General features: G+C 42.0%; 1 protein-coding gene across 1 annotated transcript; it reads left to right on the top strand.

Annotated features, from left to right (window-relative positions):
• The first annotated feature begins 2174 nt into the window (after nucleotides 1-2174).
• Nucleotides 2175-18765, top strand: gp137 (GPI-anchored protein p137). The gene is given in 8 exon segments (NM_001160691.1): nucleotides 2175-2241; nucleotides 7071-7244; nucleotides 11840-11902; nucleotides 12921-13007; nucleotides 13590-13673; nucleotides 13776-13837; nucleotides 14166-14248; nucleotides 18230-18765. Coding segments are annotated over 8 exon segments (774 nt in total). The 5' UTR covers nucleotides 2175-2208; the 3' UTR covers nucleotides 18418-18765.
• Nucleotides 18766-20200: the final 1435 nt, after the last annotated feature.

Here is a 20200-nt window from a genome sequence, read left to right as displayed (position 1 = left end):
TATACTGTAACTACATGGTAACAAGTTATAATATACTGTAACTACACGGTAACACGTTATAATATACTGTAACTACATGGTAACATGTTATAATATACTGTAACTACATGGTAACATGTTATAATATACTGTAACTACATGGTAACATGACAACATGTTATAATATACTGTAACTACATGGTAACATGACAACACGTTATAATATACTGTAACTACATGGTAACATGACAACACGTTATAATATACTGTAACTACATGGTAACATGACAACACGTTATAATATACTGTAACTACATGGTAACATGTTATAATATACTGTAACTACATGGTAACATGTTATAATATACTGTAACTACATGGTAACATGTTATAATATACTGTAACTACATGGTAACATGACAACACGTTATAATATACTGTAACTACATGGTAACATGTTATAATATACTGTAACTACATGGTAACATGTTATAATATACTGTAACTACATGGTAAAACGTTATAATATACTGTAACTACATGGTAACATGTTATAATATACTGTAACTACATGGTAACATGTTATAATATACTGTAACTACATGGTAACATGACAACATGTTATAATATACTGTAACTACATGGTAACACGTTATAATATACTGTAACTACATGGTAACATGACAACATGTTATAATATACTGTAACTACATGGTAACATGTTATAATATACTGTAACTACATGGTAACATGACAACATGTTATAATATACTGTAACTACATGGTAACACGTTATAATATACTGTAACTACATGGTAACATGTTATAATATACTGTAACTACATGGTAACAAGTTATAATATACTGTAACTACACGGTAACACGTTATAATATACTGTAACTACATGGTAACATGTTATAATATACTGTAACTACATGGTAACATGTTATAATATACTGTAACTACATGACAACATGTTATAATATACTGTAACTACATGGTAACATGTTATAATATACTGTAACTACATGGTAACATGACAACATGTTATAATATACTGTAACTACATGGTAACATGTTATAATATACTGTAACTACATGGTAACATGTTATAATATACTGTAACTACATGGTAACATGTTATAATATACTGTAACTACATGACAACATGTTATAATATACTGTAACTACATGGTAACATGTTATAATATACTGTAACTACATGGTAACATGACAACATGTTATAATATACTGTAACTACATGGTAACATGACAACACGTTATAATATACTGTAACTACATGGTAACATGACAACACGTTATAATATACTGTAACTACATGGTAACATGTTATAATATACTGTAACTACATGGTAACATGACAACATGTTATAATATACTGTAACTACATGGTAACATGTTATAATATACTGTAACTACATGGTAACATGTTATAATATACTGTAACTACATGGTAACATGACAACATGTTATAATATACTGTAACTACATGGTAACATGTTATAATATACTGTAACTACATGGTAACATGACAACATGTTATAATATACTGTAACTACATGGTAACATGTTATAATATACTGTAACTACATGGTAACATGTTATAATATACTGTAACTACATGGTAACATGACAACATGTTATAATATACTGTAACTACATGGTAACACGTTATAATATACTGTAACTACATGGTAACATGTTATAATATACTGTAACTACATGGTAACATGACAACATGTTATAATATACTGTAACTACATGGTAACATGTTATAATATACTGTAACTACATGGTAACATGACAACATGTTATAATATACTGTAACTACATGGTAACATGTTATAATATACTGTAACTACATGGTAACATGTTATAATATACTGTAACTACATGGTAACATGACAACATGTTATAATATACTGTAACTACATGGTAACACGTTATAATATACTGTAACTACATGGTAAGGCAGAAACAGATCTGGCTGCCAAGCTATCTGAACTTAAAGACAGTCAACCCTGTTGAATGGATATGATCTAGTATACAGGACTGTTATTCACCGACCGAGGCTTTTGGCGTCTAACAGCAGAAAATGGGAAACAAACAGTTAATGATCTTTGCTAGATGACCTTTTGGGAAGTGGTGTCACTCATATCTGGCTTCCTGTTTTGTGCTGTTTGGCGTTGAGAGAGAGAGAGAGCATTATGGAGTTGAAGGCTGTTGGGTGGAATTTCAAGGCAAGTGGAAAATATAATGGGTCGGGGCTATTAAGCGAACAGTAAAACTATTTGTCGTTGATACCACTTGTCACTCTCTGTAATCATATAGTGAACTATGGAGATTAGGTCAAGCTCATTGATCGGCATGAAAGTTGGGGATTTTAGTCGGTCACAACTAGCCTGGGCCCAGATCTGTTTGTGCTCTCTTCCCAACTCCTATGGTCACTGTGCTATAGGAGTTGGCAAGACAGCACAAACAGATCTGGGGCCTGGCTAGGTCACCACATGGACTACATCCCATACAGAACCTTTTATTTAACCTTTATTTCACCTTTATTTAACTAGGCAAGTCAGTTAGGAACACATTCTTATTTACAACGACGGCCTACCAAAAGGCAAAAGGACTCATCGGGGTTAGTTTGGCAGCTGGGGTGAAAGAGGAACGATTACAATAGAGTCCACCAAGACTAGATTTAACTTTAGCCTGCAGCTTTGATATGTGCTGAGAAAAGGACAGTGTACCGTCTAGCCATACTCGCAAGTACTTGTATGAGGTGACTACATCAAGCTCTAAACCCTCAGAGGTAGTAATAACACCTGTGGGGAGAGGGGCATTCTTCTTACCAAACCACATGACCTTTGTTTTGGAGGTGTTCAGAACGAGGTTAAGGGTAGAGAAAGCTAGTTGGACACATGTAGACTCCTTGTTTTCTTCTATGTAAAGCATACATCAACTGGCAAGACACCGTGGCCATCCATCACAGACTGTCCACACACACACACACACACACACACACACACACACACACACACACACACACACACACACACACACACACAGGCCTATTTCCTGTAACTAGAGATAGAGTGCTCTGGACACAGTGGTGAAACTGCAAACTCTGGAGCAGCAATAGCCAGGCTACAGCTTCATGTCTATAATCTGAAGCAAATCCATTATTGGTTTATTTTTGTTTGAGTTTAGTTCACTTCTCTTAGATGATTACACCATTACCGTGGTGAACTTTGAGAAGATAGACTGGAGAGAGAGGAGAATCGAGTTGATGGTTTGACAAACTCCTGCTGATAAGGGCAGAGGTCAGAGCATTAGCCAGGGTTGTGTTAATTATGCATAAAATGGAAGAAAGCATCCTGAAACAGGAGGGGACTACCTGGACTTGTCCAATAAGACATTGTATTTATTGCTTATTGAACATTACCCTGGCCTCTTTACAGTAGTTTAGAAAATGGAGGACAAACAGTACAGCCCTGCTGTCTAACTGCAACAGAGCAGGTTACCATGGAGAGGAAATGAGTCACTGGTTGAAAGGGAGCTTCGCTTCCCTTAGGGAACCTCCCATAATCAGTATTATCACAAAAAAAAAACAGCCTTTCAATGGGCCAGTGCAATCAAAGAGCAGCGCGGCCATGTTAACTGCTTCCTGAATAAGCCAAACAAAACCTCATGAAGGCTGATTCCACAGAGTTCTTATGGACTCTGGTTAGTTTGTCCTGTTGGAGAGGTTGATGTTAAATACAGGCTCTGACTTGAAGAAACAACAACCGAATGTATTTCAGAGGGACGTTCATTTTCATGGGAATAGAGAACACCCCATAGACATTGAGATAGTTTTATCTCCATTTTTATTTTCCAAATGGAGGAGAATTGTTTGTGTAGTTAACTGTCATGTTTCCAAATTGTGGAAACGCCAATAATTATGTCTGTTATGGTTGGGTTCTGCTGCCAATGACTGGAACGAATGGCAAAAATCGCTGAAGCTGGAGACTTATATTTCCCTCACTAACTGTAAGCATCAGCTATCTGAGCAGCTAACCGATCGCTGCAGCTGTACATAGCCCATCTGTAAATAGCCCACCCAATCTACCTACCTCATCCCCATATTGTTTTTATTTTCTTTCCTGCTCTTTTGCACACCAGTTTCACCACTTGCACATCACCATCTGCTCATCTATCACTCCAGTGTTCATTTGCTAAATTGTAATTACTTCGCTACTATGGCCTATTTATTGCCTTACCTCCTCACGCCATTTGCACTCACTGTATATAGACTTTCATTTTTTTTCTATTGTGTTTTTGACTGTATGTTTGTTTTACTCCATGTGTGTTGTTGTTTGTGTCGCTCTGCTTTGCTTTATCTTGGCCAGGTCGCAGTTGTGAATGAGAACTTGTTCTCAACTAGCCTACCTGGTTAAATAAAGGTGTTCTCAACTAGCCTACCTGGTTAAATAAAGGTGTTCTCAACTAGCCTACCTGGTTAAATAAAGGTGAAATAGAAATACAAATAAAATGTAAAAGCTGAGGCATAATGTTCAATTCATCCACACCTTTGAATCAACAAATCAATAGAAGAAAAACTGGATAATCCAAGTAGGACTTGTGACCAAATAAACTTGATATCACTTTTAGTAACTGGTATGGCCATTATTTTTAATTGTATTTAACTATGCAGTAGTAATAGCAGTAGTAGTATACACATAAGGTTCAGGAACTCTACAATACTTTTGAGCTAATATTCTATAATAGGTGCAGGAACTCAAAAGAGTAGAACATTTGATGTGCCGGTCCTCAGTTCCGGTGAGCCATGGTGCACAATTTAAAAGCAAAAACAGGTCAGGAATCTTGGTCACCAATCTGACAGTCATAGGCCTACGGTATACAGTACAGTTACTTTCCATGGGTGGAAAGTGTTGGGGAAGCTACTCTGAAAATACAGTACCAAACTAATAAAATATATACAAAACTACCAATTACTTCACATTGGAATAAGTTAAGTTAACATTAATAAAAATATAGTTTACTTAACTAAAGTTACTTTGATAAAGTAGTTTACTAAATCCAAAGTACTTTGTGAAAAAGTATCGTATCTCAATCTGAAACGTCATAGAATACAAATGGCAAAAAAACAGATCTGGAGTCAGATGTTAACAGAATGTGTAATTTAGCCTATTAAAAACTAAGTTTCAAGTGAGAATTAGGCAAGTCTAATGCTGAAAAAGAAAGGAAATTCTTGCCTAGTTTTGTCATATTTTCTCTTCTTTTTTGCAATAAATGTAGTGTGTAGTTCCAGTAGTTAGCCAGTAATTAGCCACTGCATGACAACAAAAAAAGTAAATAACTACTGAAACACTACCAACATTTTTTATTTAGTTTGTTCAACTACCACCAAGCTACTGCAAAAAGTCAATGAAAAGACTCGTTGAACTAAATGTTGTTCAGGACTCCCAAACACTGTCCATGGCTCATTACTGCCCCCTGCTGATCTACAGTAGATTCATCGATCTCATCACCAAACATTTTAACACTCAGAACTGTCGACTCAACAATGTCACAGTGTCATGTAGCTAGCAATAGGCTACATTAATCTGAAAAACTTCAATTTAAATCACTGCACTGATTACAGATACTGTAGCAGCATTGTACAGTGCCAGAGCGCACACACAAGTTAGCTTGAACAAATCAATACAAGTTATTTTGCAGATTTTTGTGGGGCGAAGATTTGCTATGCACATTTTTTGGGCCGTATTAGAAAACGTACTATCTGTTATGTACATTTGAATATTTAATCAACCTCGCAATAACAGTCTTTCACAAGCTGTCTCTATATTGTGTTTTTATCTCCCAGTTGATTTGTTTAGATCAGATCAGTCTGGTTCGTTGAGTCTGGCATATCGTTGGACAGCCGAAAAGGGTCCTTCTTCTTTATAAAGAGTTCCTTCACTAATCACACTGTCTCAGTTGTCGGTGAGGCCGGCTGGGCGGATCCTCACTTTTGAAAGAGAAAATAAAGCAACACAATAAAAAATAAATAATAATATATACATATTTTTTAAACAACCTTGGCTATTGCATTTCTCTCGTGAATAAGCTTCCCCCAGTGGATACATAGAGCATAAAGGTAAGGGAATATAAAGCTAGCCAAATGAACCTATGAGACAAGGAAAGCATAGCTTATTCTAGCTAATGATATGCTAACTTTAGCTAGCTGAGTTATGGGCCAGTGTGGCTGTATCACAGCTAAAGTTCCTCGTTAAAGCGATGATTTATAGCTAGCTAATGAGCCACAATTGCTAAATCGTTTAGTTATTAACTAGCTAACGTTCCATCTACATTGAATTTTCTCCTTTGATCATAAGTGTGATGTATTTTTTTTAGCCTAGATTTAGCTAATGTCAGTTAGCTGGGCAATCTGCATGGTTGAATATCTGCTAGCAGGTAGCTAACGGTACGGGCCAGATAGACGATAAGGCTCTTGGTACACGGGCTTTATGCGATGATAGGCTCATTTAAAGTTAGCTAGCTAGCTTATCATCTCGGTGACTTTGAGCTGGACGTGTTCGCGAGCTAGGTCAACTAATATTCTTGAAATTGGTTAACAAGTTCATTAGTTATTATTATTATTATTATTTTATTTTTTTAAATGGTCCGGCGGAGCTGGCTGGCAACACTTGGATCCGTTCAATCAAGTGGATCGTGTATGTAACTAACTACTTGTTGGACTTAGATGTTATATTCCACCATGACGCTCATTGTGCACCAATCCAACGCTGTATTAAAACGGCCATACTTATTCCTCCCTTCTGGGCAAGTGAAATGGCTGAAATTATGTGAACTTTCTAATGCTCAACCACGATTTAAAGTTGGCTACACCCGTAGTTATTTTGTTAGATGAGTGGGGTGGTTTCCTGGACACAGATTTAAGTCTAGACCTAGACTAAAAAGCAAACTCGATGAGTGTCTGGGGAAAACTATAAAAATCCATCCATTGTTACTCGTCTCCACCTCCATAACTAACTTATTGATTGATGTACCTCTCGCTTTGTCTATTCAGATGCCCTCAGCAATGAATGGTAACAGGACAGTGCAGTCGGCCAGCCCAGATGTGGGATCTGCTCCTGGACAGATCACCTTGGGCGGAGGGCAGTCCTCTGGGGCCCAGACCGAGGCAATGAAGCAAGTCCTGGGCGTCGTAGACAAGAAAGTCCGGAACATGGAGAAGAAAAAGGCAAGTCTCCTTTTGTTTTTGGGGAATGAAACTTGTGATGAGGTTGAAAAGTGCCTCTGCCTTTTGATACCTCCATTTTTTAAATTTATTTAGCTAGGCAAGTCCGTTACGAACAAATTCTTATTTACACTGGACAACCTACCGGGGAGCAATGGGTTAACTGCCTTGTTCAGGGGCAGAAAGACATATTTTCACCTTGTCAGCTCGGGGATTCGATCTAGCAACCTTTCGGTTACTGACCCAGCGCTCTAACCACTAGGCTACCTGCCACCCCTCCACTCTAACCACTAGGCTACCTGCCACCCCTCCACTCTAACCACTAGGCTACCTACCGCCCCTCCACTCTAACCACTAGGCTACCTCCTGCCATTGAGCAACCCCCCCCCCCCAGCTTGGGGTGTAATCATTAGTTAAAAATGTTTTGCAATGGAAATGAGAGTTCAGGCCTTGAATTTTGTGGTCCTAATGCAGCCTTAAAATCTATGCCTTGTGGCCGTTGTGCCCTTGGCAAATGTATATAATAATTAGTATTCCCTTCTCCCGGCTGACGATCGCTCTGAAGCACCTCACTCTCATGGCTTTCTCAGATATCTCAATTCTTATTAGCTAATACCATCATGTGACTTTCACAGCCAGACTGCAGACTTAGGCAACAAGGGAAGATTGGCACATCGGACGGGGAATTCCAAGGCGCATATTGAAGATGTATGAACTGTCCACATTTACTTTTTGTCAGCCAACATAATGAGTAACGAAGCACTAGCCTGTGTCAATCTACTATCTCCCATAGTAGAAAAGTTGACCCTATTCTGTTGGTCAACTTGTCGTTCTGTGCGAGAAATAAATATCCCAAACAAACTCTGGGACAGTTGTGGGACGACAGATCCCCAATTAATACAACCCCCTATTAAAAAAATACTTTTTAAAGCAATGAGACTGGTGCAACAGATCAGAATGTTTAACCTTAAAATGTTGATCAACCATTAGGCGATTTCTTCACATTTAGAAAAGCAGCAAATGCGCGCATGGCAGTAGGCTATAATAACACAAATGCTCCATTGTGCAGTTTGTACAAAACAACGCTCTCAAAAGCGAGCGGTTTCATATGATCGATGAAAATGTCCTTTTTAGAAAGGAAGATGCAACAACTAGCATGGGTTGATGACTAGGGTTGATGACTAGGGTTGATGACTAGGGTTGATGACTAGGGTTGATGACTAGGGTTGATGACTAGGGTTGATGACTAGGGTTGTGTCTTTGGTTTGCTGGACAACTAAAGAAAGTTGAGAACATGAAATACTGGTCTCAATGGCATATGAGGAAGTGATTTTATTTAAAAAATAATAAATTAAAAAAAATAATCCACTATGGCCGGACCATGGTAAGACAAGCCTCAATGATAAAGAAATGTCCAGGTTTTAAACAATTTACGTTTATGGTTAAAGTCGTTTTGAAAATGTTGACTGCCTCTGCTCAGTTTGCAGTGTGCAACAGACACTGCCCCTTCTCTCCTATATGAATGATTTAGTGCCTTCAGTATGTCCACAGACTCACGTCTTTAGATGTTTAATATTAGTCATGATCCTACATTATATTTGTCAAACATGACCGCCGTTTAGTGGTGTGTGTGTGTGTGTCAAGTCACTCTAAAATAAAAAATAAAAAAGTTTGGATACATTTTCGGGTGCCTCCATGACAGCCTGTACCCAAGTAGGCTCTCAGCTACAACTTTGACATGTTGTATTAAAAGAGGAAAAAAAATAGGCCTGAACAAAATTCTTATTTACAATGACGGCCTACACCGGCCAAGCCCTTGGAGGCTATTTATGTACATTTACCAAAACCTACATTCACAGAATAGTGTTTTTCTTTGCCAATGAAGCCACTTATGCACTTCCCCCAGAGTCAGATGAACAGGAACAACTACCATGGTAACTGTTCTTATAGTGGGGGGGGGTCATTGGATAATTTTGGATGGTGCCCTGGCAGAGATGATGGCTTTGGTGCCCTGGCAGACTGGGCACCTCTTGAAGGCCAAATGGTCTTGCCCCTAAAACCACAAAATTCCAGGCCTGCGGGAGTATCTATTGAGACAAATTCAGCTAGGTCCCTTCTCGTTTGGTTCCTAGTGATACACCCCTTGCTCTTGGGCTGATCCGGGCAATGCTTCCAGCGTCTTGTGTGTCTGGGGACTTATTGAATTAAAAAAAAGACTGCAAACAGACACATTTTTCTGTTTTGATGGACAACAGTTACTACTTGCATGGTTTTTCTATTGACGCATATGCTAGTGCACAGGTTCAGTGCCAACATCATTGTGCTGATCATGACAGCAGTTTCCTCTCTGACAAAATCAATCAATGCAAATTGCATTATCCAATTCCTTCCAACTGTGTTTTTTTTTGGAGGGGAGGAGGAGGGTGCTCTAAAATAGACACGGCTGTCCTAGTAAGTCATCATTGCTGCAGACACAGCGTCTTGCTTTCTGGGTCTCACTGCTTAGTTGCAACATCATCACGTCGTCTTCGCCGACATTTTACAGTTGCACGATGAAAGTGCAGTCCCCGGCCAGCTAGCTCAGGGGTTTTCAAACTCTTCTTGCCAAGGGATCCTCCCCGCCCAGGCAAACCGACGACCCAGAAATCCCCATCATATGTTAGAAGTAATCAACTTTTTTTTTTATTTTTTATGAATTGATATGGGAGGCAGTTTTATTTTGACCTGGAAGAGGAAGTGTAAACTCTTAACAGTCTATTAGCTAGAATGATATCTTGGCGGTGAATAACTTTTTTTTTCTTTTTTTTTCTCGTTTTAAAGCTAATTTCCTGCATTTTGGCCACGGCCAATGCGGTTTCTCTGCTCAAACATAACACAATCAATGGCATGTGCACTGAATAACACAACTTTGTATCGATTGGCTAGCTTTTATTTGATCGTTTTCACACGGTATTAGGATCGCAGTTGGGGGGGGAAACACTGGACTAGAGTTTACACACGCGGTGTTAGCCAAAGCTGTTCTGAAGAAGCTTGTCCATCTCATTTAACCTACTAGCTGTAAAGGCACACTTGTGTTGTGTTGCTCAGAGGTGTCCGACGAACCTTGCATTTTTGTTAGTGTACCGTTACCATGGGATTAGCAATTGAACCTGGTGGATGAGGTTACCATTGGATATCTGTTGCAGGTTTTAGTGTTGCAGGAATGAGGATCGGGGCATCTGCTTCCCACTTCAACCAACAACTGAGACATTTCAGCTCTTGTTTTAAAATAAAAAAAACGAAAAAAAACTTTATTTAGCTAGGCAAGTCAGTTAAGAACAAATTCTTATTTTCAATGACTGCCTACCGGGGAACAGTGGGTTAACTGCCTTGTTCAGGGGAAGAACAACAGATTTTTTTACCTTGTCAGCTCGGGGATTCAATCTTGCAACATTTTGGTTACTAGTCCAACGCTCTAACCACTAGACTACCTGCCGCCCCTCCACTCTAACCACTAGGCTACCTGCCGCCCCTCCACTCTAACCACTAGGCTACCTGCCGCCCCTCCACTCTAACCACTAGGCTACCTGCCGCCCCTCCACTCTAACCACTAGGCTACCTGCCGCCCCTCCACTCTAACCACTAGGCTACCTGCCGCCCCTCCACTCTAACCACTAGACTACCTGCCGCCCCTCCACTCTAACCACTAGGCTACCTGCCGCCCCTCCACTCTAACCACTAGACTACCTGCCGCCCCTCCACTCTAACCACTAGGCTACCTGCCGCCCCTCCACTCTAACCACTAGGCTACCTGCCGCCCCTCCACTCTAACCACTAGGCTACCTGCCGCCCCTCCACTCTAACCACTAGGCTACCTGCCGCCCCTCCACTCTAACCACTAGACTACCTGCCACCCCTCCACTCTAACCACTAGGCTACCTGCCGCCCCTCCACTCTAACCACTAGGCTACCTGCCGCCCCTCCACTCTAACCACTAGGCTACCTGCCGCCCCTCCACTCTAACCACTATGCTACCTGCCGCCCCGCCCCTCCACTCTAACCACTAGACTACCTGCCACCCCTCCACTCTAACCACTAGGCTACCTGCCGCCCCTCCACTCTAACCACTAGACTACCTGCCACCCCTCCACTCTAACCACTAGGCTACCTGCCGCCCCTCCACTCTAACCACTAGGCTACCTGCCGCCCCTCCACTCTAACCACTAGACTACCTGCCGCCCCTCCACTCTAACCACTAGGCTACCTTCCACCCTCCACTCTAACCACTAGGCTACCTTCCACCCCTCCACTCTAACCACTAGTCTACCTGCCGCCCCTCCACTCTAACCACTAGTCTACCTGTCGCCCCTCCACTCTAACCACTAGGCTACCTGCCGCCCCTCCACTCTAACCACTAGGCTACCTGCTGCCCCTCCACTCTAACCACTAGACTACCTGCCACCCCTCCACTCTAACCACTAGACTACCTGCCGCCCCTCCACTCTAACCACTAGACTACCTGCCACCTACTATGTAGATATTTTTTTAATTATACCATCAGATCAACACCCTGTTTGTTTCAATTGCAACATACTGTAATGGTTCTTTCTGTCTTACAGGGCAAGCTGGACGATTATCAATCTAAGAAGAATAAAGGGGAACGTCTCAACCAGGACCAACTGGTGGGTCAATTAACCAATAAGGTCCGGGGGGGGGGGGTTAATATACCACGGCTAGGGGCTGTTCTTGGGCACGACGCAACGCGGAGTGCCTGAATACAGTCCTTAGCCGTGGTATATTGGCCATATATCACAAACCCCCAAGGTGCATTATTTGTTGTATTTGCTGTTATAAACTATTTACCACGGCTGTCAGCCAATCAGCATTCAGGGCTCGAACCACCCCAGTTTATAACGTTCAACAACATGCTGTATGAGTCATCTGTAGTCCCTCAACTAACATCACTGGATTGGTGTTTCCAAGCGTTCCATCGCATTGCTTTTCACCAATTAGCCTGTCTTCAGTTCAGTGCGTCAAGGAAGCAGGAAGAAGGGATGCAATGCATTTTAAGACTTTGAACAGTATATGTTAGGCTTTCTGTGTTAACCAGTTTCCTCTCTCTCTCCCCCTCTCGCTCTCTCTCCCCCTCTCGCTCTCTCTCCCCCTCTCGCTCTCTCTCCCCCCTCTCGCTCTCTCTCCCCCTCTCGCTCTCTCTCCCCCCTCTCGCTCTCTCTCCCCCTCTCGCTCTCTCTCCCCCTCTCGCTCTCTCTCCCCCTCTCGCTCTCTCTCCCCCTCTCGCTCTCTCCCCCCCTCTCGCTCTCTCTCCCCCTCTCGCTCTCTCTCCCCCTCTCGCTCTCTCTCCCCCTCTCGCTCTCTCTCCCCCTCTCGCTCTCTCTCTCCCCCTCTCGCTCTCTCTCTCCCCCTCTCGCTCTCTCTCCCCCTCTCGCTCTCTCTCCCCCTCTCGCTCTCTCTCCCCCTCTCGCTCTCTCTCCCCCTCTCGCTCTCTCTCCCCCTCTCGCTCTCTCTCCCCCTCTCGCTCTCTCTCCCCCTCTCGCTCTCTCTCCCCCCTCTCGCTCTCTCTCCCCCCTCTCGCTCTCTCTCCCCCCCTCTCGCTCTCTCTCCCCCCCTCTCGCTCTCTCCTCTCGCTCTCTCTCCCCCTCTCGCTCTCTCTCTCTCTCTCTCTCTCTCTCGTCTCTGAAGGATGCCCTGACCAAGTACCAGGAAGTGACTAATAATCTGGAGTTTGCCAGGGAGTTACAGAAGAGCTTCCTGTCACTGGGACAAGATGTAAGCAAGACGCTTGACCACTAAACTGCTCCAGGATGCACTGCTCTGGCTGACCCTAGATTCCTGCCCTGGGGGGATAAAGCATTCTTCTAGCGCTGGGGAGTCTCTGGCGCTGGGGAGTCTCTGGCGCTGGGGAGTCTCTGGCGCTGGGGAGTCTCTGGCGCTGCCCCATGTCTTTTTGCATTGATATGGCTAACACCAAAGCTCCTGTACGCTAGAGGTACCAGTAGACTGATTTAAAAAAATATATTTTCATAACATTGTGGCCTGCCTATCTGTCTGGCAAACGGTACCGGAGAGTTGGCTCTCGGACCAACCGGCTCCCCAAGCCGTAAGACTGATTAAATAGCCAGACTACAAAATAGTCAATAGTCGGATACCAAAACTATCTGCACTGACTCTCTTGCATGAACCATGCGCATACTCACTGGACTATACAGTGTGTTCAGAAAGTATTCCAGAACCCTTGACTTATTAACTTTGTGTTGTTGGGGAAGGGCTCGTAAGCAAGACTTTCAGGGTGAAGTCTGTATCAGTCGTATTCGGGGCCAACGTGACCAATGAATTGTGATTTCTCTCCAGATCCAGAAGGCGGTGAAGAAGGCAGCGCGACGGGAACAGCTCCAGAGAGAAGAGTCTGAGCAGAAGAGGCTGAAGACTGTCCTAGAGCTCCAGTTTCTCCTGGACAGGCTTGGAGAGGACAGTGTGAGGCAGGAGCTGAGACAGGGGGCTGCCAGTGTTGACACACCCTCACTCCTCACCGACACGGAGCTCACTGCCCTGGACGAGCTCTATAAACTAGTGGGACCAGAACCAGACCAAAACACCAGGTTAGACAGTGGGAGAAAATATATATGTGTGGAAGTTTTTGTTGTTGTTTTTCTATAACATGTCTTGGGTTTCAGGAGCTTCTCGGCTATCTGTCAAATACATACCATGAACATGATGGTCAACTTGGATGTTTAGAAACTGGGGTTTCACCTTTGTTGTTTGTTGACATTTGAGAGGGAGAGGGAGTTGCGCAACTCAAGCCTGACCAAGACATTTGTGTCAATGTTGCACTCCATAAAACCGCAGGAGCATTGAACAGCGTGTAAGGGAGGGGGGGGGGAATTATCTTTCTTTCCCCACGTTCCAACTTTACCACTCCCATTGCAGATTTACTGACCAGTACGAGGAGGCTTCTCAACACCTCATGGATCTGTTGGAGGGGAAGGACAAAGCAGTGGCAGGAACTACGTGTAAGTCTAACCAACAACTGCCTGGGTGTGTTCAGTGATGTTGCTGAGAGGATTCTATATTCTAAGCTGACAGATCTAATACATCTGGGACCAGGCTAGTTTGGCCATAGCTTGTTTCCACAGATCTAATACATCTGGGACCAGGCTAGCTTGGCCATAGCTTGTTCCCCCAGATCTAATACATCTGGGACCAGGCTAGCTTGGCCATAGCTTGTTCCCCCAGATCTAATACATCTGGGACCAGGCTAGCTTGGCCAAAGCTTGTTCCCCCAGATCTAATACATCTGGCATCAGGCTAGTTTGGCCATAGCTTGTTCCCCCAGATCTAATACATCTGGGACCAGGCTAGCTTGGCCATAGCTTGTTCCCCCAGATCTAATACATCTGGCATCAGGCTAGCTTGGCCATAGCTTGTTCCCCCAGATCTAATACATCTGGGACCAGGCTAGTTTGGCCATAGCTTGTTTCCACAGATCTAATACATCTGGGACCAGGCTAGCTTGGCCATAGCTTGTTTCCACAGATCTAATACATCTGGGACCAGGCTAGCTTGGCCATAGCTTGTTTCCACAGATCTAATACATCTGGCATCAGGCTAGCTTGGCCAATGACTTTGTCTAATATTTGTTGTCTAGACAGGAAAGACATTAATTATTCAGGAAGACATGCCGTCTTTTAGTTATACAGTAGGTGGCAGGATCTTGTGGATCTATAACTCGAAAAAGACTGAAAGACTTCTGTGAGTGTGTTTGGACTTTATACTGCCAGCTCTCAACAGCCAGTGGTAACTATCCACCGTCTTGTCACATAACTATTTGATGATTATAAGATTTCTCCTTCATATCCCGAGGTGTCTTGTCTTCAGGGAGATATCTTGGAGACCTAAAAGGCAACCCAGTTCCTGTCTTTTCTGTGATTTCCATGGCCTTGTACAGTAGTTTGAGGGTGCATTCTATATGAGTAGTCATGGCATAGGCTATATGAGTGGTGGTTTGAGATTGCTGAGCCCCTTGGGGGGGGGGGGGGGGGGGGGTTACAGCGGTGAGTCTTCCTGGATAAGTCTCTTAAGAGCTTTTCTCACCTGTAAGAGGTCGACCGATTTTTAATTAGGGCCAATTTCAAGTTTTCATAACAATTGCTAATCAGCATTTTTGGACACTGACTAGATTGCACTCCATGGGGAGACTGCGTGGCAGGCTGACCACCTGTTACGTGAGTGCAGGCAGCAAGGAGCCATGTCGTTCTGCCCCTGAACAGGCAGTTAACCCACTGTTCCTAGGCCGTCATTGAAAATAAGAATTTGTTCTTAACTGACTTGCCTAGTTAAATAAAGGTAAAATAAAGATGTTAGCTCGCATTAAACGTATCTTATAAAAAATAAATCAATCTTAATTAACATAATCACTCGTTAACTACACATGGTTGATGATATTACTAGTTTAACTAGCTTGTCCTGTGCATATAATCAATACGGTGCCTGTTAATTTATCACTTCTCTTGCTTTCAGTGTAAGCAGAGTCAGGGTATATGCAACGGGCCAGGGGACCCAAACTGCTGCAAAGACCATTTCTTCCTAACAAAGACCATTTCTTCCTAACAAAGACCATTTCTTCCTAACAAAGACCGTTTCTTCCTAACAAAGACCGTTTCTTCCTGACAAAGACCATTTCTTCCTGACAAAGACCGTTTCTTCCTGACAAAGACTGTTTCTTCCTGACAAAGACCGTTTCTTCCTGACAAAGACCGTTTCTTCCTGACAAAGACCGTTTCTTCCTGACAAAGACCGTTTCTTCCTGACAAAGACCGTTTCTTCCTGACAAAGACCGTTTCTTCCTGACAAAGACCGTTTCTTCCTGACAAAGACCGTTTCTTCCTAAGACTGTTTCTTCCTAACAAAGACCGTTTCTTCCTAACAAAGACCGTTTCTTCCTAACAAAGACCGTTTCTTCCTGACAAAGACCATTTCTTCCTGACAAAGACCGTTTCTTCCTGAAAGACCGTTTCTTCCTGACAAAGACCGTTTCTTCCTAACAAAGACCGTTTCTTCCTGACAAAGACCGTTTCTTCCTGACAAAGACCGTTTCTTCCTGACAAAGACCGTTTCTTCCTAACAAAGACCGTTTCTTCCTAACAAAGACCGTTTCTTCCTAACAAAGACCGTTTTTTCCTAACAAAGACCGTTTCTTCCTAACAAAGACCGTTTCTTCCTAACAAAGACCGTTTCTTCCTAACAAAGACCGTTTCTTCCTAACAAAGACCATTTCTTCCTAACAAAGACCATTTTTTCCTAACAAAGACCATTTCTTCCTAACAAAGACCGTAATTAATTTGTGGGAATTGTACATAATTATGACATAACATTGATAGTTATGACATAACAATGATAATTATGACATAACATTGATAGTTATGACATAACAATGATAATTATGACATAACAATGATAATTATGACATAACATTGAAGGTTGTGTAATGTAACAGCAATATTTAGACTTAGGGTCGCCACCCAGATAAAATACGGAACGGTTCCGTATTTCACTGAAAGAATAAACGTTTTGTTTTCTAAATGATAGTTTCTGGGTTTTGACCATATTCATGACCAAAGGCTCGTATTTCTGTGTGTTTTGTTATATTATAATTAAGTCTTATGATTTGATAGAGCAGTCTGAGTGGTGGTAGGCAGCAGCACCAGGCTCGTAAGCATTCATTCAAACTTTACTCCGTTTGCCAGCAGCTCTAAATTAATCGTTTCTGGATTTGACCATATTAATGACCAAAGGCTCGTATTTCTGTGTGTTTATTATAATTTAGTATATGATTTTATATTTGATAGAGCAGTCTGACTGTGGTGGTAGGCAGCAGCAGCAGGCTCGTAAGCATTCACTCAAACAGCAGCTCTTAGCAATGCTTGAGGCTCAGTGCTGTTTATGACTTCAAGCCAATCAAGTCCTGAGATGAGAATACTAAAGTGCCTATTAGAACATCCAATAGTCAAAGGTTAATGAAATACAAATGGTATAGAGGGAAATAGATAGTCCTATAATAACTACAACCTAAAACTTCTTACCTGGGAATATTGAAGACTCATGTTAAAAGGAACCACCAGCTTTCATATGTTCTCATGTTCTGAGCAAGGAACTGAAACGTTAGCTTTCTTACATGGAACATATTGCACTTTTACTTTCTTCTCCAGCACTGTTTTTGCATTATTTAAACCAAATTGAACATGTTTCATTGTTTATTTGAGACAAAATAGATTTTATTTATGTATTATATTAAGTTAAAATAAGTGTTCATTGTTCATTCAGTATTGTTATATATATATATATATATCTCTCTCTCTTTGCCGATTAATCGGTATCACCTTTTTTCAATAATCGGTATCAGCATTGAAAAATCCTAATCGGTTGACCTGTACTGTACAATATTTGCTCATTTATTATTTGAGATTCTTCAAGCTGGTTCAAGTTGGTTGTTGATCATGGCTAGACAGCCATTTTTCATGTCTTGACACAGATTTTCAAGTCAACTGTAACTAGGCCACTTGGAAACATTCACTGTCTTGGCAAGCAACTCGAGTGTAGATTTGGCCTTGTGTTTTAGGTTATTGTCCTGCTTGAAAGGGGATTTGTCTGTCTGGGAAAACCGATTGGACTTGTGATTAGCTCGATTCCGTTTCTTGTTAGCTTCGCTGGTTAGATTTGTCCACCATTATATTGTATATGTCAACAGTGTAGTGTGTTTAAAAAATAAAAAAAAATGGAGTTTCAATTGTTGCTGATGACTCCATCACAGTTTGTGTTGGCATGATGGTTTGAAAAGGGGGTATCAGATGGTCCCTTTTGGCATCAGCAGTCTCTGCCTAGCCCGAGTTGAAAACATTCTTCTCAAATGTAGATGTCCACCATATTGTTTTGTACAATAGACATGTTTGTTAATGGTGTTTCTGACGGTGTTCTCTATTCCTCTCCCTACCCAGACAAAGCTCTGAAGGACAGCCTGAACCGAGTGCTGCTAAGTGGGTACTTTGATCAAGCCCAGTCTCACCAGAATGGAGTGTGTGAGGAGACCGAGGAGCAGACCGTCGCTGTAGTGGAGGAGACCGAGGAGCAGGCTGTAGTGGAGGAGACCGAGGAGCAGGCCGTCGACCCAGGTCAAAATCTTTGACGTTGGCGTTTAGAAATGTGCACTGAGTTATAAATTGACCAAAGTTATACATATTATGTTAGCTAAATGAGTCTCTTTCCTTGACCATCCTTACAAATGTGCACTTATTCCCCCATTCCCCCATTTTTTTTTTTTAAATGACTAAGCAATACCAATGTTAGCGAAAGTACACTTTAGTTGGTTGATTTGTAATCGAGCTGGAAGCAATACAAATGTAGTTAGCTTGAGTACACTTTAAAGTTAATTTGTAAGCCATACAAAATGTAGCTGTTAGCTTAAGTTTGTTGTAATTGTTGTTTTTATTTTACCACCACAAATTTCCCAATTGGGACAATAAAGATGATTGATTGATTGGCTTTCGTCCTGCGTTCTGAAAGTTATTTTCTCTTTCCAGAGGGCGAAATAGTTGAAGAGTACATAGAGCCCATTGAGGTGGAAGCTACAGAGGTGAGAGGCTTTCCTACCCTGGGTCGTGTTGATTAGAGCTTCATTTTGGCCAAACTTAAAACGATTAAATAATGGCCCAGCATTTTGTGACGGAAAACTAAAATGAGTGCTTCTTATCGGACAAATTAAATTCAGACAGTACCTCTCAAGTTCACTGATTTCGGGACGATTTCTTCCGTTTAGTGCCTACTGAACACGACCCTTCTATTTCAGTTCTTATGACTCGGCTGGTTTGTGACGGCGGCCATCTTGTTTCTGTCTTTCAGTTCGTTAACAGACAATTCATTCTAGACACCACATACAGCGACAAGGAGCAAGGAGATGAGTGGACCACTGAAACGGAGGTATTTATGCTGCTCGCCTGTTCCTGACTACCTCATCCTTCGTCCTCCATTTTGTATTGACTCTGTCCTCTTCACTGACAGTCCACTGGTTCTCTCCCTACCATCACACAACACTGATGGGTATCCTTTTGTTGTTGATATAGAAACATTCATAATTGAATACAAATGTATCTCTGGTCATTAACAGACAGCATCTGTTAAAGATCCATTGAACATGCTCCACACAAACCGGGTAGGTTGTAGACCGGGTCGGGGAGTAAGGGTTACATGTATCTGATTACAAAAGAACATCAGTGACATTACCAGCTAACATATTGTAATCGGATACTTAAAAAAAAAATGTTTTTAAATTAATACGTTTTTTAAATTTTTTTAAAATTAATAACTTTTTAAATTCATAAAGGATGTTTGCGAAAGTTGACACCTTTCTGTTTTCGAAATGACATTCATATCCGCATTGGGGAAAAAAAAAGGTGAACGATTCTGACAAGCTAGGGGGAACTGATGACACCAAATACATTTGGATTGCGGGAAAATGGCAGGAATGGGCTTTTGTCAACTACAGTCCAAGATACGTCTTCCAATGGTGCGACTGCTGTCGGCATCCGAAGATGATCCATCTTGAATATACGGCTTGGATGTTAGGATGACCGCAGCAGGGATGCAAATTAGTTACGTTTCGGCGAAATTCGCCGTTTTGAATCCAAAATAGGTGACCTACGTGATTCGTGTAGATCCGATTTAAGTTAGATCACTACTGGCAGAAAGCGAACGAGTGATGTGCGTTTGGTGCACTACTGGCTGCTGTATCCAACGCTCAGTCAGTCGTTTACATAACAGAATGCAACGCAGCACTCGGCTGAAGAGACGACCAATTTACTAGTTACAGCAGCACGTCCCCTGAACGACAACGAAGAGGTAACGTTAAGGTGAGAAGCCTGACCACGGAGACTGGGGTGAGAAGGTGATGAAGCGTACTTCATGAGCTGTGA

This window comes from Oncorhynchus mykiss, chromosome 2 (genome assembly GCF_057628025.1).
Source record: "Oncorhynchus mykiss isolate SJ-2025 chromosome 2, ASM5762802v1, whole genome shotgun sequence".
NCBI classification, from domain to species: Eukaryota; Metazoa; Chordata; class Actinopteri; order Salmoniformes; family Salmonidae; genus Oncorhynchus; species Oncorhynchus mykiss.
The sequence above is the reverse complement of the archived record's forward strand: the minus strand, read 5'-3'. Positions and strand labels throughout refer to the sequence as shown.